The following is a 27,500-nucleotide window of genomic DNA, read 5'->3' on the forward strand; positions in this document are numbered from 1 at the left end:
CGCGTTGTGCAAAGAGAGCGGGAGCGGCCCTGTGAGCGAACAAGAGCGTGCCCGACGATAAAAACGGGTACACTGGAGCAACGAGTCTTTGAAATGTTAATTTAAATGACTTTAGCGGGGGGGAGGAGATGAATGTGCAGTGCGTAAGGCAGGCCTGGCAGAAACGTTCATGAATTCCAGGGCTCCTGTATAATGACTTAAAAACACGGGGGTCTGGCTATCTCAAGGGGTAGACCACGCCCCCCCCCCCCCCCCCCCCCCGCCCCCTCCCGACCCGCTGCTGAACCCTGGTTTCTGGTGACCCAGGGACACATCGCAACGTTCACGTCCTGTGGCTCGAGGGAGGTCAACAGGTCACACACCCCCCCCCCCCCCCCCCCCCCCCCCCCATCCCCCCCGGCTTCCTCTCCTTCAGCCTTTACTGGAACCTTCTGGGGAGAAGCCGTTAGGTGGCCCCTTCTGATTGGACCAGGAAACGGTACTTGTGGTAAAGGGATTCACTGGATCAGTGTGGTGTGTTTGTTTTTACACTATTTAATACGACCTGTTCTTGGATGTGGTGTTAAACCTGTCAACAATGGTATGATGATAAATGTGTGTTTTTTATCAATAAAACTGTTACCAGCCGCGTTGGAAGAAACGAAAGCGTCATATGATGTGCCCATAACTCAGTAGCATATAAACATCCGGTTATTTCGTATACGTCGTAAAAGAATAAAAAGGCTTTTGAATGTAGCGCAATCTTTTCGGACCGTATTGCAGTCGCTTGTGACCGAATCAGCAGTTTCATGGCTATCTTTATGCCGGTTTCATTGCTATCTTTATGCTCGTGCCCATTGGGAACAGGATGATCACAGTGATTATTCTGCCGTCCATGGTGAGGACTCATAGTGTCCATGCCAGGGGAAATGGCACTGGATGCCAGCGATAAAAACTGTGTGTGTGTTTGTGTGTTTTTGTGTGTGTGTTTGTGTGTTTGTGTGCTTGCGTGTGTGTGTGTGTGTGTGAGTGTTGTGAAATTCAGAAAAATACGACTAACATCCTTATTTTTGTCTTGTATTATAAAGGATTAATAATAATTGATTTAGTTAAGTATTCAACAGTGGATGACATTAAATAAAATTGTGTACTATTGAAATTTAAATACTTAAATTGATAAGAAATAAGAAAAGTAGGAAAGTATACACAGGCAGAGTTTGAGATTCAATCCAACTTTTCAGGCGTAATTCCTATTCAATGCACCGCTAGGACCAAGTCCCACCTAGCCATGATGGTCCAGGCAGAGCCCTGGAAAGGCTCTTATCTCCCACAGGGAGATGGGCAATATGGACAGGAAATCTACAGAGAGGTGGGAAGGGTTGGGGAGAGAGAGTGGGGGGGGGGCGATGGGAAGTACAGTGTAAACAGTCTCCATCCCCTTAATCACCCCAGCTCACGTTCTGGAACTGGACTCTCTTTGATCTTATCCCTGGGCTACCCCGCCGCCCTCGCACCATCTCCAACCTCCCACCCCCCCCCCCCTCCACCCCACCTCTCCAACCATCCACCTCCTCCCCCCCCCCCGCCCGACCCACCCACCAGATGACTGTGTGTGTGTCTGCACGGCCTACAGGAGAGTATATGATGGAAACGAAAGTGGACCATAAAATTGTTTAATAGCTTCACTGCACTGAATTCCGTGCGACTGGTTCAAAACACAGGCCTACTGAAAAACACTGCCGGGAAGTGCATCTACACCGGCTTAAGTTTGATTTAAACGTCTCTTTGCGTGTTCATCGGGGTCCACTGTAATTTATCTAGAAACATATCACGGAATATCACCTGTGAGGAGACGGGGGAACTTAAAAAGGGGGATCAAACACAGGGGAAGCTTTGCTTTAGTACGGAATGGCTTCTGGGGCCCTCAACTGTGTGGCAAAGGAAATAAATCCAGCCGCCCTTGGCCCCGGCTGGGTCGAGAGGACAGTTGACAGGCCTCTCAAGTTCAAAGCTATCCCAGAACCCCTTTCGCCTCTCATATGGCCACTCCATAAGCTTTGTTTTGGAAGAGGGAGTGAGTCGAAATTCCTCAGCACTCGCATTTGTCCGGATGGCTGGCCCGAGCCCAGAGAGTGTTCCAGAGTGTGTGTTCATTCAGAGGACGGGCCATTCTACCGGAGAGATTACAGTTTGATGGAAGGGAGGGAGGTAAACACAACCACAGTCTGCTGACCTGGATGCAGTCGGAATACGAGTCAAAGTGGGGGATCGGGCCGCCCGGAGGGCGCGCTGTCACGGTGAAGCTTTACGACGTTGTGTTTTGTGCGTTACATGTGTGGTACACATGACATGGCTGTGCTTATGCTTTGGCAGGGAAAGAAAGACAGCTTCACATGTTTTAGTTTTGGCTACAGTGTGGAATTCTTTTTTTTTTAAGATTGTGGGTAAAAAAAAGAAGTGTCTTTCAGAATGAATACGATATCTTAAAACGTGAGTATAAAGCTGGTTACATACGAACCTCTTGGTAACAGGCCCCTTTTGACTTGTACTGGTTGACTTCGGCGCCACCCGACAGGTGTGCAACCTACCAAACATTGAACTAACTAACTGTTTTTGCCATTGATATAATTAAAGAAGCGAGAGCAGAGGAACACCACGAGGAGTGCCCCCCACCAACACACCTACGTGCCCGCCCCGACCAATCCACTTTGCCGGAGGACAGGAACACGGAGCGGGAACATAAAGCAGGCTACCGAGGGCGGCCCGGGCCAGTCGGGGCAGGCCTGGGCTGGCTGCGGGAACAAAGAGCACCCCCCCCCCCAGAATAACACCCAGCGCGGCACGGAGGAAGATGGGGAAACTGGGGAGACATCCACGCCTTACTTCCATTAAAAGCCCTATGGGCACTGTAATCAATGGCTGGCCCCGTGGTTAGAGGGTCAACCGTATGTGTCCATTAGCTAATGGGTCACTAGTGCTCCTCCACCAGAGGGGATGATGAACCCGCCTCAGAGTGGGGGAATGGACAACTTCTCCTGATGGAGGAACCGCCTTGGGCTCTATCTGTATCGGTGGCGCAGGAGGGAAGGTTTCTCGAACAACCTCGAAAGATGGACCGCAACCACGTTTTAAAACCCTGCCGAGTCTCTGATGAGTTCATAGAGATTCTAGACTAAAGAATAACCCTGGGAATCTCGTACTTGTGGGCGACTTTCGCAATGTATTTGTGTATTAATGTGGTGCACACACAGAACATGAGAGAATAATGAGGGTGGCGTATAACTTCATCGAAAAAAACACTGTGACTGATGCTATCTTCACAGAAGAGGCTCTGTAAATCCTTATCAATTACACCAACTGCTGCATCTGCCTTGCAATTCAAAAGCCCCAAAACACCTGGTGGGTGAGGAGAGACGAGATCCTACAGGACCTCATTTCTGTCCTGCCGTTTCTTTGGAGACAGTAAATCAATGGAACCAGCCTCTCTTTATGCCCCTAATCCACTCGCAAATCCTAAATATGCTAACTGAATAGGCCACATACCACGTTGTACATGACATGAGAATGTTTGTTTTCAAAACGTTACTACAGCTTTCCCTTCAATTATAGCCTTGTTGCCCTCAGTGACTGTTGTTTAGGGCTCAACGTTTGCCAATACTTCATATCAAAACACCTAAAGAGGCACTTAATTAAATGACTCGTAAGTGTAATTTAAGCCCAGGCCTACTAAGCCAACTCCTTGAACTAACAAAAATAAATCACAGAGCTTGACAGACTAAACTAAGAGGTTGAATGATGTTGTGCAGAATACATCGGATCATGGCGGGGCAACATCAAACAAATAAAAGCAAGTAGAAATGGGCTAACATCACTAACAAATGCATGGGATCATCGCTACTGACTGGATAATGATAGAAACATGCTGGGTTTGCAACTGGTACAGTTTTACTAATAAGGGGTGAAATATTGGAAGCCATGTGTATCTCAGGCATGCTTTTGAAAAGTATGGCAGATAATTTCAATAGCGGTTTCAATATCATGTGTTTTACCAAACTGTTCGTGCCATGTAAACGACTTTCAATGTTAGAAAACATATGGAACCAAAACATCAGTGTTTCGAGAGAAAGTTTGGGGGGGACTGTTTACGGTATTTAATAAAAAAAAATAAAAAAATGCATAGATAGCCTTGCGAGAATATGAAAGCCAAGATGACTCTTTTGTCTCGGGGGGTCTGTGTGACACCTACCTGTAGTAGTTTCCCTTCTGCATAACCAGCGCTTCCACCCACAAACACCCCTTCCAGTTTGATGTCTGTTCCCGGCGGGTCGGGCTTCATCAGTGTCACCTGGATGACAGCTCTGGGGGTCGCGCGCTCGGACTCCGAAGCCACAGCTAGTCCCAGGCCTGTCTGGCCAAACACCACCTGTAGGGCCGCCATGAGCAGCCACGGCCAGAGACCGGCCAGTCTCCGATGGGAAACAGTCATTGCTTTGGCTGCAGCGGCGGACTCCGGCCGCACATTGTGGACCTCAAAGCTTGCAACCACCCGGAGTTGTCACTCAACCAGAAAAAAAAAAAGTCCCCACAATCCTTCTTTCAGTCTTTGGGAAAGCAGTGTCTTCAAAGTATTCGTTAATAGGTCCGACCACAATGTTTAAGTCTTGAGAATTGCCATAATAGCTGCTTAAATGCCGTCATAGTATGAGAATCCGATGGTTTGTTAGGTTTTCTTTTACGTGTTACAGCCTCAACAAGCCGCGTTACAGAGATGCATCAGTCCTAGGGATACAATTGAATACCGCCGCATGAAAATTGGTCACTTGTGAAAAGATATGAAGTACCACGAGCCTTTATCCAATTAGACAAGCATAGGCGGCAGAACGGAACGGGTGCATGAGCATGTACACCATTGTGACCGGCAGTACACTTCCAAAACAACAGCAAGCCATTCATAAAACCAACAACAAACGTCCTTATGTGCCTCGCGCAGACCTACTAACTGTTATATTCCGTCGGAGCGCGGAGGGTCCTGGCACCCATGTACGGGTCTTCATTCGTCAATGTATTTCATACGGTTATGGTAAAAAAAACAACACACAGGTCACTGTAGTTTCCAATCACGCAACAGGTTGCTCGAGCACGTCAAACGCTTCTCCGTGCCCCACGCGCTGAACGATTCCCCATTGGTGGGGGGGTGGGGGGGAATGAATGCCGACGACTTGAACTTCAAAGGTTGGAATACAAGTTGCAGCTAGATTGTTTTGGAACATGCTGCCCAACCCGTAGCATGTAGGTGAAGTTGTAGTAATAGTACAAATAAACGTAAACTCTCACTAAGACACACAGTGGGTAATCCAGCACATGAAGCTGTACGGAGAAAACCGTATTAATGAATCATTAACCAATACCGAAGGACCGCTCCACATGCTATAACAAGTTAATTAAAAAGGCGTCCGGTGACACGTGAATTCTTTGCAATAGATCCATCCACCGTGGTTTTAAGTTACTCCTCTGTGAAAAACGTTGTTTTTCCACGATAAAAGAATGTATTTCCCCAAGTTCAGTCAGTTGGACGGTATACAGTCGTAAGTTAGTGCAATCCAGGCTACCGAAGAAAGTGAAAAAGTTGAAAGCGAGTTATCACTAAAACAATACCCGATCCAAGAGTCGAGTTGCCATACCTCTTATGGCATTCGTCAAAGGTTTTGAAGCTCGGGAAAAAAAAAAACGGTGAGACGCTAAACTCCCCCAAAGTCTACCTTCCAGAGTCTCTTTCTCCCATGGGATCTCATTGACCGTCTACCTGCTGTCCGTCGCTCGCTCGCTGAGGGCGGAGCAGCTGCACCGTACAGCGGGAGAAAGGGGAAACTCACGGGCTCCCCCTAGCGCACAAAGGGTCTGAGAACATGGAGTCAACAAGGAGACATAAAGTCACATTATGGAATAAAATACTCTAAACACTATTTTCTACTCATACAATTTAATAACACTGGTTCTTTAAAAATAGTACACACACTTGACAGCGCAACATAGCACTGCACATGCTATGGGTGCATGTTATTATGATTTATAAACAATCTGTAAAACAATGTTGACGTAGGCCCGTTAAAGACAAAGACAAAAACAATAAACATCCTTTAGAGTATAAATAGCTTTTGGTGCCAAATGTATCAAATACAAATGTGTTAAACATTGGAACGCACAAATTTCACAGTAAACAAACCGATCATATAAACCACTGAGTCAACCGTAACTGGAAAAATCATGACAGTTTACAAATGTGTCAAAGGCTTGGATTGGATCCCTCAAAGCTGCAGTCCCACAAACATCAGAACCACCATCTACAACAAAATGACCAGTTAATGACCAGTCATTCATTTTGACTTTTGACTAATACGTTTTTCATGAAACCATCAACACAATCTGTGACTTATGTAGAAACCTACATGCCTGTACCGATCCAATAATAGATACTATGAGAGGTGGTTATACATTACCTGGACATTTGGTTTGATTACCGTCACTGCCTATTTTCTCTAGGGCAAAGCGGAATCGTTCAGTGCACTGCTGGCCTTGGCCTTAGCTACCTTGTCTCTGCTCACCTGGAGGGAAAGCAAGGTTATTGCCTTTCATTCTGGTTATTGTTATACAACGGAAGGTTATTACACGTGCACAGATATGTCGTTTTATTTCTCAACCTCTGGGGTGTTTTGCAAGAGGTTGCAGCGACCTATCTGAGCTATACACTCACCTTGACCAGAGCGTGGTTATGTATACTCAGAGGGGCTTTAAAAATAGCTTCCTCCATCATCTCCTCTTTTATGGGCTTCATGTCGTAGGTACCGGTCCCTCGATCACTGTTTCCCTGCACGCTGATGATGATAGGCGAGCGTGCCACTGGAGGTTTGTCCTCCACCAAGGTGGAGGACGCCCAGGCCTGGGAGGACGTGGGCAGGGGGGAACAGTGGCTGTTGACGGGAGGTCCAGACGGCGGAACCGCTTTCTCTGGAGTCACCACATTAACCATGCAGACATTTTGGGTCGATGGGTATTCATCAATGATCTGGAAGACGGTGTCCAAGTTCAGGTCGTTTTTCTTTAGGTCCTGGGATTCAACACTTTGCAGATCCTGGTAATGGTTGCCGGGATACAACAGACCCACCGGTACATTTGGCTAAAAACACAAAAAAGATAAAAGCAGATTTGGATCAAAATACGAGAACTTATTGATTACACAAATATATATATATTTGTGATCCCTGAAATAATGAAACTATGAAACAATGTCTGAATGGTGACCTCACGATCCTTCAAAATAATTAACTTATCACTTTAAGGTCAGTGCCTCTGCACCCACCTGGTAATAGCTGAGATGAGGGTATGGTGATAGTTGATTTCCACCACCTGTTAAATCTGACGAAACTGGGCTTGGAACGTGGAAGTCATAAGCTTATTTAAAAAAATAAAATAAAAGGAAAGCACTTCAGTTATTAAGGGTTCCTTACTGTTCTTATTCTCTTCTAATTGAAACTCAAATGTTGTTTCATGACTGCCATTTATTCTGAACGTCAGTAAGGGAATAGATGCCCACCAGAGGAATAGAAAGTGGGCCGATATTGCGGCGCGTGGCTGATTAAATTGTAAAATCTCTGCCCAGGGTTTGCTGGACCGTGAGCCCCCTGTTGAATGTGGACCGCGGCAGAACCAGAGCTCTCTCCAGGGTAGTGATGGAGGACAGATATCGGGATACATGGTCTACTGCCATCGGCCATCATCCAACCGCGGGAAGGGACTGGGGTGCGGCTGTATTCCTTAATAGGCGGGGTAGGCCTGCTTGGAGTGTACGGGCAAGCTGGGGCCGGTGGTTTCTGACCAAGTAGGCCTACTGAACCACCTGTAGAAGGAGTAAAGCAAAGGAAATAAGGTAATAAAATCATTTAAAATGAATGTGAGAAATAATATTCGACTTAGGCTATAGGTATTTGAAAACCACGCTTTTTTTCTTGTATTATTTGACTCTGTATGGGTTAACTAAATTGCATGAAACATATCTTACCTCTTCTCTCCACCTTATCTTCAATATTACCGGTCCATGATTGATGGTAACGGCCTGGGGGTCTACACTTCACCTCCAGGCCTGCTTCCAGTTTGGCCTTATTGCTGCTGGTGAGCCTCCTCAGATTCACCAGGAGCTCCGGACGACCCTGACGGAAATTTGGGTGACGAAAGTGATGCTCCAACCCATGATCCACCACCGGGGAGGCAGGCACACCATCAACGTCACCCCCACCACCACCTCCACCATCGCCGCCACCACCACCACCACCTCCACCACTACTACCCCTCGTCGTCGTCCAACTCTCAACCTTCCTGAATCCGTACAGGTTCAGCTGACGGATGAAGCTGCTGAAGTTGGTCGTCTTAAAGAGATCTCCTCCGCCAGGGGCGTTCTGCGGGCCGGTCAAGAAGTGCGTCTCGAACAGGTGCTGGTGGATGATGAGCCCCTCGCCGCGGGGGTCCCAGCGGACGGCTCTGCTCACCGGGTGGTTCGCTAAACACCACAGCTTGGCAGGGAAGTGGTTGGGGTTGATGGAGTGTGCCTTGTCGCGATCAGCCATGCCTGTGATCTGGAATTGAGGTAGTGACGTTATGATAACAATCTATTTTGCTGATCTTTATTATAATGTTCTATGGTGATGATACTAAAAAAATACGTTAAACTGTATCACCGTATTTTAGCGAGGTGCGGTAGACTAAAGCAGAACTCAAACTAATATAAATAGATTGGGAAAGATACCTGATGGTTTTATTGATCAATCAACTGCATATTATAACTTTTTCTTAATGGTATTGCCTTAAAATTCTTATTTAAAATCGAAGCTGCGTTTCGAGCGATTACCTTCTCCAACGGTGAGATCCGTTGGAAGATCCAAACCGTTTTTCATCGCTGAAGGCTCGCGCAGGACGGCTCTCTCCGAGGTTGAACACATGGTGGTGGTGGTTATTGTTGTTGTTGTTGTTGTTGTTGTTATTGTACTTGATCAAACAGTTTTTTGATCTTAATTCGGCCTATTTACTATTTTACATTATGTTTAAACCATTGAAAACATATATTGCCGTTGTTGTTCTTCTTTCTATTTTTTAAGATGGTTCAGTTTATATAAATGGCCACAAAAAAGTCACAAGCAATTTTTCAAAAGTTTAAAGCTTCGAAATAGTTTCACCTGTCCTGCCTATATTGAGGTTTGCAAGAAAAAAAAAATTCATCCATTCCCATCTTTAATTCTCCATTGATCCACTAGATGGGGGTGTTTCCCCTCACCGTCGAACATTATGATTTCAGACAGGCACGGCTCAGGGCGCACCGCAGCTGGTCCTCTGGGTAAGGACCCGCATTATTACGCTTTACTCCGCGCCGGAAATACAAACAAGCATCTCCAGACTTATTTCTCCACTTTACCATAAAACCTTGCTTAATGGCACTGGAAACGGTCCCCAAAGACCTCCGCCACCAACGGGCGTGTCTTCTATGTTCTCTTGTTAAGGTAACAGTGCAAAATTATATTGGGCAACCATTTAGCTAATGGCTAAAACCCACACTCCTAGCTCTACCACAACAGCAGCTGTGATGATGGTCCGTTTTATCGTCAATATAATATCTAATATATATTTAATTCCTTCAACAGACTATTGACCAGTTTGAATATGACGGCTGTGACAACTGCGAGTCATATCTTCAAATGAAGGGGAACAGAGAAATGGTGTACGAATGCACAAGTTCCTCATTTGATGGGTAAGGAATTGGATACCCCAATGGATTATGGAAACTAAATATTGACACTTTGTTATTAATAAACTTTGCTTTTCCCCAGTGTGATCTCCATGATGATCCCAGAGGACAGTTGGGTAGCGAAATGGCAGAGAATTGGTGAGGACTATTCGCAGGTTCAAATTCACATACACCATAAGTTATTGTCTATGGTTTCTAGCTCTCCTGCATAATGTATGCAATGGATAAATTAAAATACCGTAACTATACCACATCCTGGACACATTCCAAATACAGAACCTTCTTGCAAGTAGATGCTACCAATGCTTTTATCCGGCGATTACACACACAAATATAGCTCTTTTGTCCTGCCAAAGTTGAACCTGTCTGAACGCTGTTTGTCTTATAGGTAACTTTAAACCCGGAGTTTATGCTGTGACTGTGACAGGGCGACTGCCTCCAGGTATGGTTTCTTCCTCAGTCACATATGAAATAGTTTTATTTAAAGTAGAACTTATTTTCGACCCAGACCTACCATTTACATTCTGGTGGTCCAATGCACTTTTGATAACCAAACACATTAACTTTTGAGTGTCATGCATTTGGTTTGAGTTGCCATCGATTGACACGGTAACCTTTGACCCTACCAGGCGTGGTGAGGGAGCTAAAGAGCAGAGGAGTCATCTACAAGTCCAGGGACACGGCGGTCAAGTCCTGAGTCGTCATCCTCTCCATGTTTTCATTATCAAGTCACCTGCAAAAGCTCAGAGCCCACTACCCATCTCCGGCTATCCAAGACCACCAACCCCAAACACACAACTTGTAAAGACATAAATACAATACATTATTTCCTTTTTTTTTTTACCATGTGTAGTTTTAATTAAAATGTTTTTTTTTCAAATGGGAATGGTTGTGTTTTCAATAGCTGTAGTTTCCTCCTAGTCCCTCCACGAAATGTGTGCTCGTAACAGCACACAAACCTTTTTCTAAATGATTAATGCAATACGTACACTGTCCACAAGATACTGCTGTGATGCCAGGGTTGTCATTTGCCTTTGTATGCGTGTATGTGTATAAAGAACTTGCATCCATGGCCTTCAAGGATCTCAATCGTTGAGAGATAAAGTGATGGGACACAGAGCTCCTCTATGTATGTACGGAACATCCATTCTTGAGTTTGTCAGTATTGATATGTGCAGGCAAAGAGCTGATTTAGAGTTTATTTACACCGTTGCAAGGGGGGTTAACCGACAGTCTCTGCTTCAATCTGCATCCTCCTTACATGGCTCAGGTTCACCTTTGAAAGCTAAAGCAATAAACTTATGATCTCAAAAGTGCCCCAGAAGATTGTCTAGAAATTATCCCTAGATTATATGCAATTTAACTCTTTGCTTGAACATTTTAATCTCTATGCATGTTTAATTAGCGCTCATAAATCGCCAGTGACTTTCATGTTTGAGGTATTCAGTGCTCGGCGCTCTACCTGACCCTGAACTATGCCTTACATACAGGCACAAAGTACAACGTGTACTCAAACTTAACAAGTGAATAGTTGCACACTGTGGTCTCCCTTCTGCGATTTACACATTTGATACGTCCTCTCCAAGGCTTATTCAGCGTGTCAAGACGGAAGCCACCCCAACCGCTTGAGTACCAACAGACTGCTAAGAGCAGGTGTGGGCCTGCATAACATCACTGTTAAATTAGACTGAATCATAAGGACACGCTCTATATCAAACTCCAGAACAGACTGAAGCTGAGCATTAGGGCCAATAAAGCACTAAAACACTTTAATATTAACAATTTCGAAGAATTAGTTGGAGAGCGCTCCCAGGACATAAAAGTATGAATGATGATAAGTCAGACCCAGTTGCGTTACAACTCGATCATCCACCGATATGCAAGTTGGAACCTTGGGTCGGCAACCGTCGGCTGTAAAAATTTACGTCCCGCCCGTTTGGGCTGAGCGGACTCCTTTGCTTTGAATCAGATATTCATTCTTTCCCACGGAGGTTGGGGAGGTATCTTGTCACCCTGCTTGAATATTTGGAATATACTGTCCTTTTTGAGTATACCTACACAGTACATATTAGTGTTACTTATTAACCTGCTTAGAAATGTCTTACATTCTAACCCAGAGAATCTCAAATGGATAAAGTGTGTCTGTATCAGTAAGCCACCTGCAAGTTCCCCAAGGATGCATGAATTAAAGGTTAACACAAGGACTACAAAGATATATTAGTTATAGATATTAAGGGAATCTACTGATTCAACTGGAAATTGCACTTTAGGGTCAATAACATATCAGATGGTGCATGCAAGTCTTTTTTCATAAACGTTTTGTCACATAACAAAAAGGTTTCTAACTTTCACTCTGGTTTCCCGTTGAATGTGGTGAAGGTAAAGTTATGAAATAATAAGCCTGTAGGAAACAAAAACGAAACATTTTGCCAACCGCAGGCTCTATCTGGGGAGGATTTTGCTGTCAGCTCCGCCCATGCAAAACTACCCATAATGCAATGCAATTGACCCACCTCTAGGGACAGAAGCACTAGCACCGCCACACATAGGGCTGTATGCCATGGTCTCATTGGAGGCTTCAATGATGAACTTGCCCTTATTTGGATATGTCAATGTCTTTTGGCCACAAAGCAAAAGTGAAGCAATTCACTCAGGGATCCTCAAAGATCTAACTTACAAAAATGAGTCGTTCAAACCCTTACATCACCGGCCAATCTGATCATAATGTGCAACCATGAGCTGCAATGGAACTGGCTGGAAGCCTTTAAATTGGGTCAAAGTTGAATCTTAGAAGGTAACACAATGCACACGCGCATTCACACGCAAAACACACGTGTGCACATGGTGATTGCGTGTGACTGTTTCATAAGTCCCCGACAGAAACTTCCTCTCAGCGAGCGGTCTTTGGGGAAAGGAAGAGGAGGTGTGTCCTAAGCCATAGATTGTCGTGTTCTGTGAAAATGAATCCAACCTCATTTTCAAATGAGGCCATCTCCTCCTGACCCGAGACCTAATGCGACGCACTGAGGTGATACCGCGTTCGGTTCCTTACTTCCCTGTCTCATTCAGACATGGAGTTCACGGTGGTCCCTGGAGATAACAGCTGCTCCTTTGGGGTGGGCGGGCGGGTTGGGGGGGGGGGGGGGGGCGGGTGTCGCGGGGCATGGGCTTTGAGCTTGGAGCCTGTAGAGAAGACACAGGGAGGGGAAATGGCTGCCACACCAGATAAGTCTATCACAGGGACCCCCCCCCCACCACCACCACCACCCCAGGCCACTGCTTCGCACTCCTCAGTGCAGGGACCCAGGATCGCTTCCTCACCGGCAGAAACACTCTCTCACACACACACACACACACACACACACACACACACACACACACACACACACACACACACACACACACACACACACACACACACACACACACACACACACACACACACACACGTGAGACATGAACAGCTCAACCAGGGCCTGACAGTTGATCAGTTTGTATTGGAAGCAGTCGCCATGTAGACTCATGGTCTCCCTTGGTAAATATGCTGCGGTAAGTTTAGCATCAGATAGTTCCGTCCTCGCGGTATAAAAGTGATCAATCTGATACCTATAGTTCAGGGGTGCCCAACCAGTCGATCGCGGTCTACCAGTAGATCGCCGACAGATCCCAAGTCGATCGCGAGGGGTGAAGAAAAAAAAAAAAAAAAATCTTTTTTTTTTTTTAATAAAATTAAATTTGCGCGGGACATATACGCGCGGTAGCGCATGTGCTGTTAACAGCAGTTGAAAGCCGTCAACAGTAGTTACACACTCCTAAACGTTGGCATGGCTGAGGGGAAACAAGCTAAGACCTACCATTTTCACCCTGAGTGGGAGGAAGATTATTGATTATCGTTGAGAAGGTGCCGTGCGCAGACGGAATGAAACCCCCACTGAAGTCCGTAGGTTCACGATACAACCCCCCCCCCCCCCCCCCCGTCAACAATTGTTCTCTACCCCCCCCCCCCCCCCCCCCCCCCCCCCCCCCCGCTTGAAGGTAGGTTTGCTGGTAGATCTCGGGAGGTTGGCTACTTGAAAAGTAGATCTTGGGTCAAAAAAGGTTGGGCACCCCTGCTATAGTTGATCTGCTTCTCTGGCACCAGATGTGAGAGACATCGTGCGGTGTGTTTTGCCCGACGGATCCAGATACGACTCGATGGTCCGATTCTAGATTCTGTTCACTCAGAAGTGTGTAAATGTGCCGTGAAGCAGCGTTGTACTCTAGTTACTCTCCTTGATATCAAATATAGTAAGTAAGGATAAGTATTACAAGTAAAAGACCTCAACCTTAAGCCATCCCAGAGCCATCACCTTTGTTCAGAATTATTTCACATTGGAACATACGAAGAATAAAACCGATCCACCTACGGCGGTCGAGGCAGCGATGGTCGCGAGAAAAAGGCGGGAAATCACAAATAACGAAATAGCTGCAGTAAACAGAGAGGGGGTTTGTCTGTAGGGTTTTGAGGTACCATGCTGTTGCCCATTCAATGTTTTACTGCTCTACAACCCTACTCAAAGATTAAAAAAACCAAAATGCATATTTTTACACCATCATCAGCTTGAGGATAAAATGTGCCGGAGCTTGTAAGACAGACCGCAGCACTCGGTGTTCACTGCCGTCGAAGCAACGTTTCGTTCGCACATTTAAATTTCAATCAACCTTTTTTCATGGCGCCCAGACTGCAGCTTTGCAAACACTTTCTGTGGTTCTGCATCCCCTCTGCTAGAAGGGAGTCACCACCGCACCCCAACTCGTGCAGGTTTCCTTTGTCGTGAAACCACCTACCTGTAGCAGAGACAAAGAGCCTACAGAGAGTGTGTTTTCACATTCACAGGGAAACGAAACCTCTGGCCTTTCAGCTGTGAAAACCATTATGCGAAGCCAGAAATACAAAGCCAGGTTATAAATGCAGTAATGGAAACATCTCACCGCCTTACTGAACATGGACTTGAAGTCAAATTGAGAAAAGTACTTCAGTTTGGTAAAAATTGGTTTGGAATCTGTAATGTTTAATTTACTGCATAGCAGACATAATGAAATAGTTGTGTCAATGATTACAATATAAATTGAGTTTTAAATTGAATCGGTCCTCCTAGCAATGTAATAGGATTTTTTTTGGTTAGAGCCATTCAATGCGAGGGGAATCTAGTTATTTATCGGGTCATGCGTATTTAGTAATGTCTTTTAACAAAGTCTTTGACTATTCATTGTCATTCTCCGTCGTTTACGTCGTGTACCTGAAGGCAACTGAAAATAAAACATGTGCATCATCAACTGATTACTTACTTCCTGTAAAACTTCTTTGATACCTATCAAACTGAACCATCTTGCGCTGAGATAAACTCTCCACAGTCGTATTTCATGAAGAGGTTTTAGCATGGCGGCAAGCATCCAACTACCTGGCTCTTACCAATGACTCTTTAGAGAAAAAGTAGTTATCTCTCAAACCCAAGATTGGTTCGAAGCTGCAAGAAATGCTATCTTCTAATAGAGTTACACTCGTCGGCGTGTTGTAACCTTTCTTCCCCCTCTGGTTCGGATGATTGCAGATTACTCAACATGACATTACACCTAATATAAGAGCCTCCATTGTATATAGCCTTTATTACGTAGCCTTTATTGTGCCTAAAGGAACAATAATGTACAGAGTAATGCTCAACTGACAAATGGAAACAGAAAAATTTAAAAGTGTGAAGTAGTAAAGAAAATGTACACCTCTGCCCTGCTCGATGTGTCGCCAACGCAATTGGCAATATCATGGCACTGTTCTGGATTTGGAGTGCTTAAACCAATGGCTAGATTCTTGATTCTACAAGAGAAAGATAGCAGATGTTTATAACGCATAAATCCAATGATAAAGGTCACAACCCTCCACAATCAACTAAACTAATATTGGGTACACGTCCCTGTCACTCGGGGTACGTTTGTGTATTAGCGTCTCGCACTTAAAGTAGTGCACGAGCAGGAGGGCCCAAAAAGGGCGAGCAAAGCCGGAAGCAGAGAACGACAGCAGCTTTCGACTGTTGAACCCCTTCCTGTGGTTGGCCCACGTGGTTCTCGGCGCGGCTTCAAAAGGAGACGACTTCTTCTTCTTCATCCACTTCTTGGAACGAGCGAAGCGGCAAGGGCAGGCTAGTGGGGCTCGTCAGGAGGAACAAACTGAAAATAAGTACGCGCTGGCGAAGGTAAAGTATGAGATCCGTCACATCGGGAGGCCATTTTAACTACAATTATTTATTTTTGGTTAATTTGATTAATTTGATAGAATACTAATTGCACCTCTTTAATTTGTGCGTTGGGGTTACGGAACCGTGTGTGTTGTTTGCTTGTTCCCTCTCATTCTACTGCAGATTTAAAACGATGTTTCAGGGTTAACGTTATTCACCGCATGTGCAATTCTTCAGTCTAGTTTGAAATTTAATCGTGGTTTCATTTTATATTGTTTTTTATATTGTTTTCGCAGTACATTTGAAAAACTTAAAATCGCATTAAAACAAACAACCTTTACATGTATAAAGGATCATTTGTTTAATGTAATAAAAAGGCTTACTCATGCTTATCAACATGGCTGCCACCAGATAGTGCTGACACAGGCAAGGGTTCGCCCTATAACATGGCTGCGAAAACTCAACTGGGCCACAGTTGGATGAATGGGCGGAGCCAATAGCATTTTTTTTCAGTTGCTTCACACTCCAACGGTCCAATAGTGTTGACTCTAGCATTGGCCCCTGGAAACGTTAACAAATATGTAAATATCCTCAAGGCAAATCAGGAACTGGGCACTCTTCTCGTCGTACTGCTCCACTGAAGTGTGTTCACACCCGCAGCCAAACTGAGGGTGTCAGTTTGTCGGTGTTTCTTCTTTATTCTTCGGGGTTGAGTGGTCAGAGTGCCAGGGCGCTCGTGCAGGGAGTGCGAGCCCACAGCAGGTACTCCCCGACAGGGGAGGAGTGAAGAGGAGGAGAAGGAGGAGGAGGAACCGGACAAGCGACGGCGAACGACGATTGGATGTACAGTGCAGTCATCCATAAAGTAGAAAGCACTACTAAACTCCTCGCCCACAGTGTAGTGTTTCCTACTTTATGGATGAGTGTACTGTTGGCTACGGGAGGCAGAGAACCGAGAGCGGAGCGCGGCGAGGGCGGCACGCTGGAGCGGCACCCTGGGGGGCAAATGAGGAAGGACGAAAAAGAGAGAGAGAAAAAAGAGGAAGTGTCTCTCTCACACGTGGCCATCTGCTCTCTGCTGTGTTACCGTTGTCGGGTCACATGGGTGGTGGATGGTGCGTTGGGGAGCCACGCCCCCCTTTTGGTTTCTTGATGTCTGTGGTCCACTGCCCAAATGTCTTGAAGTTGGGTAATTTAAAGTGTTTTGCCATCATATGAGTTTGTGTAGTTTTGTATGTGCTTGGATATGTTTGATGCATGTATATTTGTGTATGGGGGGGGGGGGGGGGGGGGTGATCGATTTTGAAAGTCTTGGTGTTTTTGTATTTCTATTTTGTAGACAAAATAAAAACTTTATAATTGTGCAGCTATTTGACATTTTCTTGACTCTTTATTTTTTGGTATTTATGAAGGGACATCTTATTAGTTAAATGAGAATCTTCAAAGAGGTTCTGCAACTATTTCTGACATTTATTTACTCTTTCAGGGTAGGGTTATGGAGGGCGATTGATTTAGTTAAATGAGAATCTTAAATGAGATTCTGCAGCTGGTCTGGACTGTTTGTGTTGACCCTCATGGTAGTGTTGTGAAGAAACATTTTCTTAGTTAAATGAGAATCTTAAAAGGAGATTCTGCAGCTATTTTAGGAAATGTTCTTCTCTACTTTTAGTATTACCAAGGAACAGTTTATCAGTTCAATGAGATCAGCACCACTTTTTCTGTGAAAATATACATACTTTATTCCAGTAAAAAGACTCATATTGAATTCCCCACCAATTCCGTCCTGTGCATTAACCCCTTAGTTACTGTCTCCAACCAACACTGTCTTGACATGCAAAAAGACGTCTGAAAAAAAACATATTAACAAAAATATTTACACATGAGCTTCCAAAAGGGTAATAAAAACATGAATATATAAAAGGTAACTCTTCCCTCGGTTTCAAAGAACGAACGCAGATCAGGAAAAAGGAAAAGAAAAGAAAAAAAAAGAAAAAGTTCTCTCGTATGAAAATATACCACAGTCGAAAAATCCACACAGCGAACTCTGTTCCTTATGTACAGACACGAACTCTACGGCCTTCTGCGCCCTACGGATCCTTCAACGCTCGCTCAGAACACGTGAGAGTGGACCCCGACGACGACGACGCGACAAACACGGACATAAATAACATAAATAAGGCAGAAGACGGGCAGAACATCATCATGCAACGCAGCCAATAAACATCCTGTAAACAACGCGTTAAGACTAAACAAGGTCTCGTAAGGCTAAATATTAGTATTATTCGTGGACCCTTTCTAAACGCTACCTATGCCTCTAGGCCTTAGTCGGGGGGGACGGAGGGGACTGAGTAAGGGGGGGGGGGGGGGGGGGGGCAGCGGGCGTAAGCTAAACAGTCCGCTATAGATGAGCATTAACAGTGTAGCCGCCTTATGTTAGCGTTAGCATATGTGCTAGCAAGCAGGAGGAAGAGAAAAGGGAGGGGAGGGGGGGGAGTGCTTGAATTGCATTAAAGGCCGTCCAATACAAAATAGTGGTACAACTGTTTGTCCCTGTACATTTCAGCAACTTTGAGGCATCCCCTTAACCAACCACATGAACATAAAACCCGATAAATAACTAAGTATTAAATAAATACACAGACCTCAATTCTCGCTCTCTTATCGGTAACTGTTAGCCCAAGTCTAAAGTGTCATTGTTAACCCCCCCCCCCCACCCCACCCATACCCTCGTGTTCTTCCTTGGCATCTCTGCTCTTTATTCTTCTCCCTTTTATGTAGCACAGACTTACAGTACATGTACTGAACCTAAACCTAACAACAGTCATGACACGTGAACCAAAGAGCTAAATGAATTGTGACCAGGTGCGGCCTATACTTCTACCGAACTGCGACTTGAGTCCAACTGTACAAACTACGGACTCACCGTCCTCTATCGGGGCCGTGTTCCGCCCACGCCACTGGGTCTCGTCTCTCGGCTAGGCTAACCAGCTATGCTATGCTAGCACGCTACGCTAACCGGCTAACAGCACCGTGGAGTTTGGCATCCTCTGTGGTTCTGAGACGCGCTGATCCGACCCCTATGGCCTGCAGACTGGCGCACACAGAATCCACAAAATAGTTGAAATAAAATCACAAACCTGAGAAAATGACTTCACGTCCCTGTGTCGGGACAAACCACTTTTTCTACCAAAGACGATCGCTGGGTGTTATTACGTTGCCCGGGGCTCATGGGATAAGCAGCAACGCTAAGACAGTTCAAGACCCGTCTGAAAAGCTAAGCTAAGCCTTAGCCGACACATTAGCTTCAAAAGCGTAGTCTAAATTAAGACTAAGAGCATGCATTGCTGCTTAAAATCTGAAACTATTATACACGGATGTGCCTAATCGTTGGTCGGACGGACGGACGATTGCGTCACTTGGAGGTCAAAGCTTCTACATGCCGTGGTTTGATCTATAATGTCATAACGCAAAACGGGTCGAGACAGAAAACCAGGCTCCCTAGTCAATGCTAAACTGTGTGACTTAATACCGCAATGAGAATAATGATCCCATACCAGTCAACAGCCAGGTTTAAGCAAATGTTTGAAAATGGCTCAGAATACTTTTTATACTTTCAAAATAATTGTACATATATTTGTATGTATGCTTCGTAAAGGAGAATGTATATGCATGGTTGGCACTCACAAGTCTCTACTATCTTGTTACTTGTACTGTTTGATTGAATACTAAATTCTGGTAAATGTTAAGAATAACATTTTCTGTTTACATTTTTATTCAAACATTAGCTGTTGAATAATTCAAATGTCAAATCTACGCGTTTTAGACATGATGTTACGCCATGTCGTGTGATTATAACAGCTTGCTGGTTGCTCGCACGCTTGTAGATCCACAAACTCAATGTCATGCTGACGGGCTGCAGACCAAAAGTTAGCATCACTGAGTTACGATTGAAAGATAATAATAAAGTAAAAAATAAATGGCAGAATCAGTCTCCCGATCAGAGCTGTCTGCCAACTTCCTCTCAGGAAATGACATGTGAGTGAAGCTACGCTAACCTTATGTTACCCACAACACTAGTCATTTAGAATAATTTAAAATACCGTAATAATATACTGTCCCGATATATTCAATCTTCTATTGACTGAAGGGTGTCATAAACAGTTGACTTATTCGCCCAAGCCCTAGAGTTAAAGACTTTCGTATGCGTGTACGTACATGCATGTCCAGGGAACGACTCGTGGATGCGAGCTATGTGATCGATTTCGTAATGAGAACTAAATATTAGTATGCATATGATTCTTGAGTTTGAAAGTCTTTAAGGGGCTTAATTGAAGAGCAACGTCGTATCTAAGATACTCAGAATAATGGGACTACTGGCTTGTATGCAGATGTACTAACACATCTATCTGGACTCCTCCCCCCGCGGCTCTGCATGCAGGCTGGATTATTGTCCTTGTTGGTTTCCTATCTGCCACAGCAGGTGCGCTAAAGTAGATCTGAAGATAAAACTACAACCCAAAAATACTGAGTTTGTGGGTCAGTGCAGTGCGTTGGATCGACAAAGAGAACTCTGACCTCCTGGAGTGAGAATCCAGGCGAAAGAAAAAAGGTCCTTTCAAAATAAAAGCGCTTTCTTTGTGGCCTGACCGTAGCGGGTCATGTGACCTGCCCCCCCTCCGTTGCGGTCATGTGACCGGTCCTCCCTCCCTTGCTGTTAGTCCTTCTTGCCTGAGCCCAGCCGTTTGAAGAGCTTCCTCCCCTTGGCGAAGAAGCTCTTCTTCTTCTTCTCTGGGGGGGAGCAGTCCGCCTGGGCCTCCGGCGGGGGAGGGGAGCCGAGGCCGGGGTCTGACACCGGGTCGGACCCCGGGTCGGAGGCGGGGTCGGAGGCGGGGTCGGAGGCGGGGTCGCAGGCGGGGTCGCAGGCGGGGTCGGAGGCGGGGTCGGAGGCGGGGTCAACGGCCTCAGGTTCCGTGTGCTCCGGGCAGGGAGGCTCCGTCGCGGGGCCTCGGGCCTCGTGGGGCGGCGGCGGCGGCTCTGGGTCCAGCTGCTCTGCGGCGCTGGTCGGGCTCACCTTCTGGGGTTCAGAGAACACACGGCGAGGGCTGTAGCATCCAGGCTAACGATGGGACTTTTACTGCAGCGCAACCGGAGCACGTTCTCAGGTGAATGTGAACAACAGAGGAGAGAGGGGAGAGAGGGGAGAGTGGGGGAGAGAGGGGAGAGAGGGGAGAGAGGGGAGAGTGGGGGGGGGTGGAGGAGAGAGGGGAGAGAGGGGAGAGAGGGGAGAGTGGGGGGGGGTGGAGGGGGGGTTAAGGGGGAGAGTGTGGAGAGAGTGGGGGAGAGAGGGGAGAGGGGAGTTGGACACACTCGACAGGGATGACTTCCTCCCTGCTGGACTACAGGGTTAGGGGGCTTCAGGGTTGGACCCTACGTAGCGGGACAGTCTAAGGCTACGGTTAGCCACAGGGGACGCTAACAGGACAGTATAGGAGAGAGGTAGGGACGCTACAGGGACAGTCTAAGGGTTAGCCACAGGGGACGCTAACAGGACAGTATAGGAGAGAGGTAGGGACAATACAGGGACAGTCTAAGGGTTAGCCACAGGGGACGCTAACAGGACAGTATAGGAGAGAGGTAGGGACGCTACAGGGACAGTCTAAGGGTTAGCCACAGGGGACGCTAACAGGACAGTATAGGAGAGAGGTAGGGACGCTACAGGGACAGTCTAAGGGTTAGCCACTGGGGAGGCTAACAGGACAGTATAGGAGAGAGGTAGGGACGCTCCAGGGACAGTATAGGGGTTAGCCACAGGGGACGCTAACAGGACAGTATAGGAGAGAGGTAGGGACGCTACAGGGACAGTATAGGGGTTAGCCAAAGGGGACGCTAACAGGACAGTATAGGAGAGAGGTAGGGACGCTACAGGGACAGTATAGGGGTTAGCCACAGGGGACGCTAACAGGACAGTATAGGGGGGCGGTAGGGACGCTACAGGGACAGTATAGGGGTTAGCCACAGGGGACGCTAACAGGACAGTATAGGGGGGCGGTAGGGACACTATGGGGACAGCGATGGGGATCGCTGCGTCGCAGAGCAGCAGCAACACTTACGATCACGTCTCAAAGTGCACACTTCGTTTCTGCTTCTGCAAAAAAAAGGGGCATGCCGCAAGACAGAGAAGGGGGGCAGAAGAGACCGTACCGGGCGGGACATTAAAGCCATCGCACAGAAGACGCCGAAGACACAACGTGAGCAGACGTAAGGGATAAAACTGAGCGATACACACTCGTGGACAAAATGACAGTCCGTGGTGTGACAACATTGAATCCACTAGTAAAGTGGAGCATGTGTATCCATTGTAGCCTCAAGGGCAGGTGGGGGGGTGGGGGGGGGGGGGGGGGTCTTGAGCCTACCTGGGGGTCTCTCTTGGGTTCCGGGGCGGGCTGGGCCAGGGGGGGCGGTGCCTGGGGGTCCTCGTCGGGCAGAGCCTGCAGGAAGTTGGAGGGCACCAGGCCTTTGTGTCCGTTCAGGTCCCCCTGGGGAGAGAGCGACGGTGGAGCAACACGATAACATCAGAGTCCACCTCTAACATTCAAATGCAAATTTATAGCTTTGAACTTTGCTTCTAAATTAGACCGCGAGTCCTACTGGGAGCGAGTGGAAAAACACAGCCCCGTTCTGTCAGCCTTGGCTCTTCTTAAAACAATGGGATTCTATTTATTCTTCTTCTACAAATATGAAGCCGAATCGGAGCCTCTTTGTGCTCTGGGCTCTGGAGACCGAGGGGGGCGGTGATGTCGTTGGGTGTCATGGCAACTCACGTAGAAGAAGCCGTCGTCGTCCATGTCCCCGAACACGTGGATGGTGTCCCCGGCGCTGAAGGTCAGCTCAGCCTGGAGGGGGGGGGGGGGGGGGGGGGGGGGGCAGGGAGCAAAGAACCAGCGGCGTTAACACACGGCCTTGTGGAAGGCGCGGTGCTGATTGGTCCATTATTAGGGGATTGGGATGATATATCTGTGTAGCAGATCGTTGCTATGATTCACAGGCATTGCTATTGATGCTATTTTCCACTGATCTAACAAATCTGTGGAAAATATTTTTTTTTTTTGCAGTGTAAGTTTAAGTGTAATAAGCAGGATAATATGCAGCGGGTGAAATCGAAATCACAACACAAACCCCTTCATGCCGATTCAAACACCAGACGTTTCATGACACTGACTGTTAAACTATAGTAATAAGTTCTACTATCCTATAATCTAACAAAAATACTCTCAAATCTCCTAAATCCTGTCCCTCAGCTCAATCACTGAGCCATGTACACACGAAGCGGGTAAGGTGGGGGGGGGCGTTTAGGCCACACCTCTATGTCCGTGTTTGGGGAGCTCTCTCTGGGGTCGTAGTCGAAGATGGCCACCATCCTCCGTGCTCCAGGGCCCGGGTTGCCTACGGCGGCGGTGGTGGTGGTGGTGGGGGTGGTGGGGGCGGCAGCAGACGCAGGAGCGCTCAGGCTGGAGTCTGTGTGTGGGACAGAGAGGTACACAGCGCTGAGTGTCTGGCCTCCATCCCCCCATGAATGAGGACGGGTGTGACCTTTGGGCTTCCCCTCTGGGGGGGCTCTGCATGCAGCTGGGGGCGCCCGCAGCATCATGCTATGCTGGGGAGAACGCGGTGGTCAAGACATGCTGGCTGTAAGGAAATAAAGGCCCAATCCCATTTCTACGCCTTACCCCTTCCCCTTACCCCTTCAAAACAAGGGGGAGGGGTATGGGGTAGAAATGGGATTGGGGCAAAAAACAGGGTTTGAAAGTGAGGCGGGATATTGGTCAACGACACAAGGCACTTGGTCCGCGCCCACAGAAACATTTATCGCTTCATACGAAAATGAAAAAAAATCCAAGACACACCGTGGTGACACCATCCAAAGACGTTTACTACTGTCGAAACTTAACGTGCAGATAACACAAAATGACTGTTTCGGTCAGCGAGCAGGGGACGAATCCTGTTCCTTAAATGACTGGATTTGTCGTTACGATCGTTGCATTGATATCATCAACGCACCAACGTGCAGACGGACACGAGGACAAGATGTACACGAGCTGATGGGGGAAGTGAGTAAGAAATAGGGGGACAATGCGGAGAAGGGTGACATGCAGCAGGCCCTGGGGGGTGTCTCCCTGGGGGGAGGGACGCTGGATACCCCCCTCCCCCCTGGGGGGAGGGAGGGGGGACGTTGGATACCCACCTGGACTGCAGGAGTCTACACTCTCCTCCCAGAGTGCAGCAGACTCCACTGGAGGGAGAAACAGGGCAAAACGGGTTAGATCTGGTTCCATCGGACACCAGGCCCAGACCCAGACATGACTCACACCCCCGTGCACAAACGACCAGAACCCAGTAGCAATGGTGACCTTCAACAAAAGGCTGCCAGAGAGTATCAACCGCACAAAACCCAACGAGAATCACACATGGAGGCGATCAGAGGGGTTGGGTGAGCTGTCTGTCGAAGCCATCCATCCAGTCACCTTCTTATTCAATTATCCAACCACGGATTTTACAACACCATTCAAAAGGTACTTCTCAGCCAAACAGATCCTATTATATTATTCTGTAAATATTTTATATACATATATATATATATATATCTCATTTCCGTCTACAGCTGCATTTGTGTATTATTGTATAATCACATTATTGTTAATACAGGTACTTGACAGGAACCACGTAGCGGTAGTAGTAGTAGTAATTCAAGTTTGGTGAATATGAAACCAATATAAAGCAGTAGGGGGAATTTCCAAACATAGCTGACATAGGGATCTGTGTGTCAGATCAGATTATGCCGTTTCTTTGCCTATCGCCTTGTGGTCATTCTGCATTGATGTGACCTCGAGGTCAGTACAGACCGGTCTCTATCTGCCCTACTGGACTGAAATAACAGGCAGCAAACCTAACCCCTCTGGTCGATGAATGAGTGGCAGCAAGTGACAGCTTCAATGAGAGAGAGACAGAGAGACAGAGACAGAGACAGAGAGAGAGAGAGAGAGAGAGAGAGAGAGAGAGAGAGAGAGAGAGAGAGAGAGAGAGAGAGAGATGTGTGTCGGGGTGATGCACACGGTCTGCAGCGAGACACACCTTTCCTGGATCGCCTGGGTTTGGGCGGCGGGGCAGGGCGGCGTGGGGGCGGAGCATGTGAGCGAGAGCCTTCATGGAGTGTACAAAGTAAACACAGACAGCAGAGGGGACGGGGGGACACGACCAGAGGGGCGGAGGGGAACCAAAGAGGGGGAAGACACACACAGAGACAGACGCGACACGTTGAGAGCAGCGGATGGGACAAGGAGGCAGCGTGAGGAGATGCCGGTGATCCACAATGACGACCCCATGAGCAATGGCGGCGGCGGCGGCGGTGGCGGCGGGCGGCCGCGGCCACCGACGCCCAGCGAGCGCTGGACCTCCCAAGGATCACATCATCATCAGGCGGTCACAAGAGCACATGTGATCCGCATCACAGTACTGCCGCACTGGGACGACAACGGGCCTCTCCACGGAGACACGTCGGGCTGATGGTGGAGGTTTCTCCGATAGAAACAACGTCAAGTGCACAACACACAATCAAGGCACAGAAATGGATCTGCCCAGGGGATAGCGCCCCCTGGGGTGTTTTGTGTCTGAGAGGGTCGCCCCTCTGTATCCAGAGTGGGTTGTACCACGTGTGATGTCCTAACGTGTCGTTTGCGTGTTTTATCCGGGAACAGACGGGCCGGGGGATTTTCTACACGACGCTATCTGCATCCTGCGAACACACAGGATGCAGATAGCGAGATAGCATCTCTCCGTTTAGCGGCAGAGGACGATGCTTGTGATGAGGTTTGTGTCACGGCCGTGGGGAGGACTTCCTGTGAGGGGGTGGCTAGGTGACCTTTGGGTTTGGGGGCTGGGGGGTCTGGCTGACCTACCTATCTTCTCCATGGAGGCCTGGGTGGTCAGGAAGCCCTGCTGCAGCAGCTGCTGCCGCGTCTCCTCGTCCTCCACCTGCAGCTCTGACACCATGTTGCACGGCACGTAGCCGTGGCGACCGGCCGACTCCCCCCGGTAGAACCCGTCCGCGTCCTTCTCCCCGTACACCTGGGGGGGGGGGGGTGTTAAACAGACCGATACAGACGCCAGCAACCGAGGGAAGGTCTCTGGTCCATCACTCTATGCTGCAACATCTACATACTGCTATAACTGAGCTTTATACTGCTATAACTGATCTATAAACTGCTATAACTGATCTATAAACTGCTATAACTGATCTATAAACTGCTATAACTGATCTATAAACTGATATAACTGATCTATAAACTGATATAACTGATCTATAAACTGCTATAACTGATCTATAAACTGATATAACTGATCTATAAACTGATATAACTGATCTATATACTGATATAACTGATCTATAAACTGATATAACTGATCTATAAACTGATATAACTGATCTATAAACTGATATAACTGATCTATAAACTGATATAACTGATCTATAAACTGATATAACTGATCTATATACTGCTATAACTGATCTATAAACTGCTATAACGGAGCTCTAAGCTGCTGTAGTGGGAGGGGAGCCGGGGCCCCACCTTGATGATCTGCCCCTCTCTGAAGGGCAGCTCGTCCTCCGAGGCGTCCGTGTTGGGGGACATGGAGGTGGGGTCGTAGGGGAACAGAGCCACGAAGATCCGGACGTCGCCCTCCCCGACGCTGGGCTGGGGCTCCGTCGCCCCTGTGGAAGAACACACGAAGACCCATTGATCAGCACAACCACCTGTGGCCCACAGGATCCAAGCACACTGGGCCTGGGCAAAACGATCATTTTCCAGGAGTCAGTTCTTTCAGTTCCCTTCACTATCACAAATCGTACGTTCAGTTCGTACGGTCATATGGTCTATTGCGTCATTTGGCAGGGAATCTCAGGTGTCTGGCCTCACCCCTTTGCTTTTAAATATGAGGGAGCCTTTTAAAACACCAGAAGGTCTCAGGCGGTGACAATGCATGGAAAACAGCACATTTCTGTAGCATTAGCTTACGACGCCGCTCAAGCATACACGTGTTTGGTTTTGAGAAGACTAGCCCAAGCTACCACCATGTAAACGTTTAAAAAAACAAAAACAGTTCTCTTGTTTTGGGAGTCAGTTCTCGTCGTTCACCTTCGGGATTTGTTCGTTCTGACCGAATCGTTCGCGAATCGCCCATGCCTAATGCACACACATACAACACTGCTTAATAAATCCAGCTGCTACCTAGCTCTCCTGTTTCTCAATCACACACACACACACACACACACACACACACACACACACACACACACACACACACACACACACACACACACACACACACACACACACACACACACACACACACACACACACACACTTTTACTTTCTCGTATTGCGTGTTGCAGGACGATAGGCTTTCAGGGATGCCTGCTGGACATTTGCCTCTAAGTGGTTTGGGGCCGTGGTGCCCTTGCTGTG

The 27,500-nt window shown here is 47.3% G+C and overlaps 3 protein-coding genes across 3 annotated transcripts in view; 1 reads left to right on the forward strand and 2 right to left on the reverse strand.

Annotated features, from left to right (window-relative positions):
- Positions 1–6,515: 6,515 nt before the first annotated feature.
- hsf5 (heat shock transcription factor family member 5) lies at positions 6,516–8,597 on the reverse strand. The gene is made up of 5 exons (XM_056594884.1): positions 8,339–8,597; positions 8,036–8,275; positions 7,866–7,873; positions 6,731–7,153; positions 6,516–6,581 (listed from the first exon to the last, which is right to left on the reverse strand). Exons 1-5 carry the CDS (start codon positions 8,595–8,597, stop codon positions 6,516–6,518), a joined length of 996 nt encoding a protein of 331 aa, XP_056450859.1.
- Positions 8,598–9,348: 751 nt separating this feature from the next.
- On the forward strand, positions 9,349–11,172 carry supt4h1 (SPT4 homolog, DSIF elongation factor subunit). The gene is made up of 5 exons (XM_056595101.1): positions 9,349–9,524; positions 9,666–9,772; positions 9,852–9,907; positions 10,158–10,211; positions 10,399–11,172. The coding sequence occupies exons 1-5, from the start codon at positions 9,456–9,458 to the stop codon at positions 10,464–10,466; spliced, it is 354 nt and encodes a 117-aa protein (XP_056451076.1). The 5' UTR covers positions 9,349–9,455; the 3' UTR covers positions 10,467–11,172.
- A 7,208-nt stretch (positions 11,173–18,380) lies between these two features.
- Positions 18,381–27,500, reverse strand: part of LOC130386106 (peripheral-type benzodiazepine receptor-associated protein 1) — a 62,245-nt gene continuing 53,125 nt past the window's right edge. Inside the window, 9 exon segments of the mRNA XM_056594885.1 lie at positions 18,381–21,052; positions 22,392–22,514; positions 22,800–22,871; positions 23,339–23,432; positions 23,554–23,575; positions 24,227–24,268; positions 25,108–25,176; positions 25,932–26,100; positions 26,604–26,746. Of these exon segments, the coding sequence (XP_056450860.1) occupies positions 20,693–21,052; positions 22,392–22,514; positions 22,800–22,871; positions 23,339–23,432; positions 23,554–23,575; positions 24,227–24,268; positions 25,108–25,176; positions 25,932–26,100; positions 26,604–26,746 (1,094 nt within the window). The 3' untranslated portion in view covers positions 18,381–20,692.

This window comes from Gadus chalcogrammus, chromosome 7, assembly GCF_026213295.1.
Source record: "Gadus chalcogrammus isolate NIFS_2021 chromosome 7, NIFS_Gcha_1.0, whole genome shotgun sequence".
In the NCBI taxonomy this organism is placed as follows: Eukaryota; Metazoa; Chordata; class Actinopteri; order Gadiformes; family Gadidae; genus Gadus; species Gadus chalcogrammus.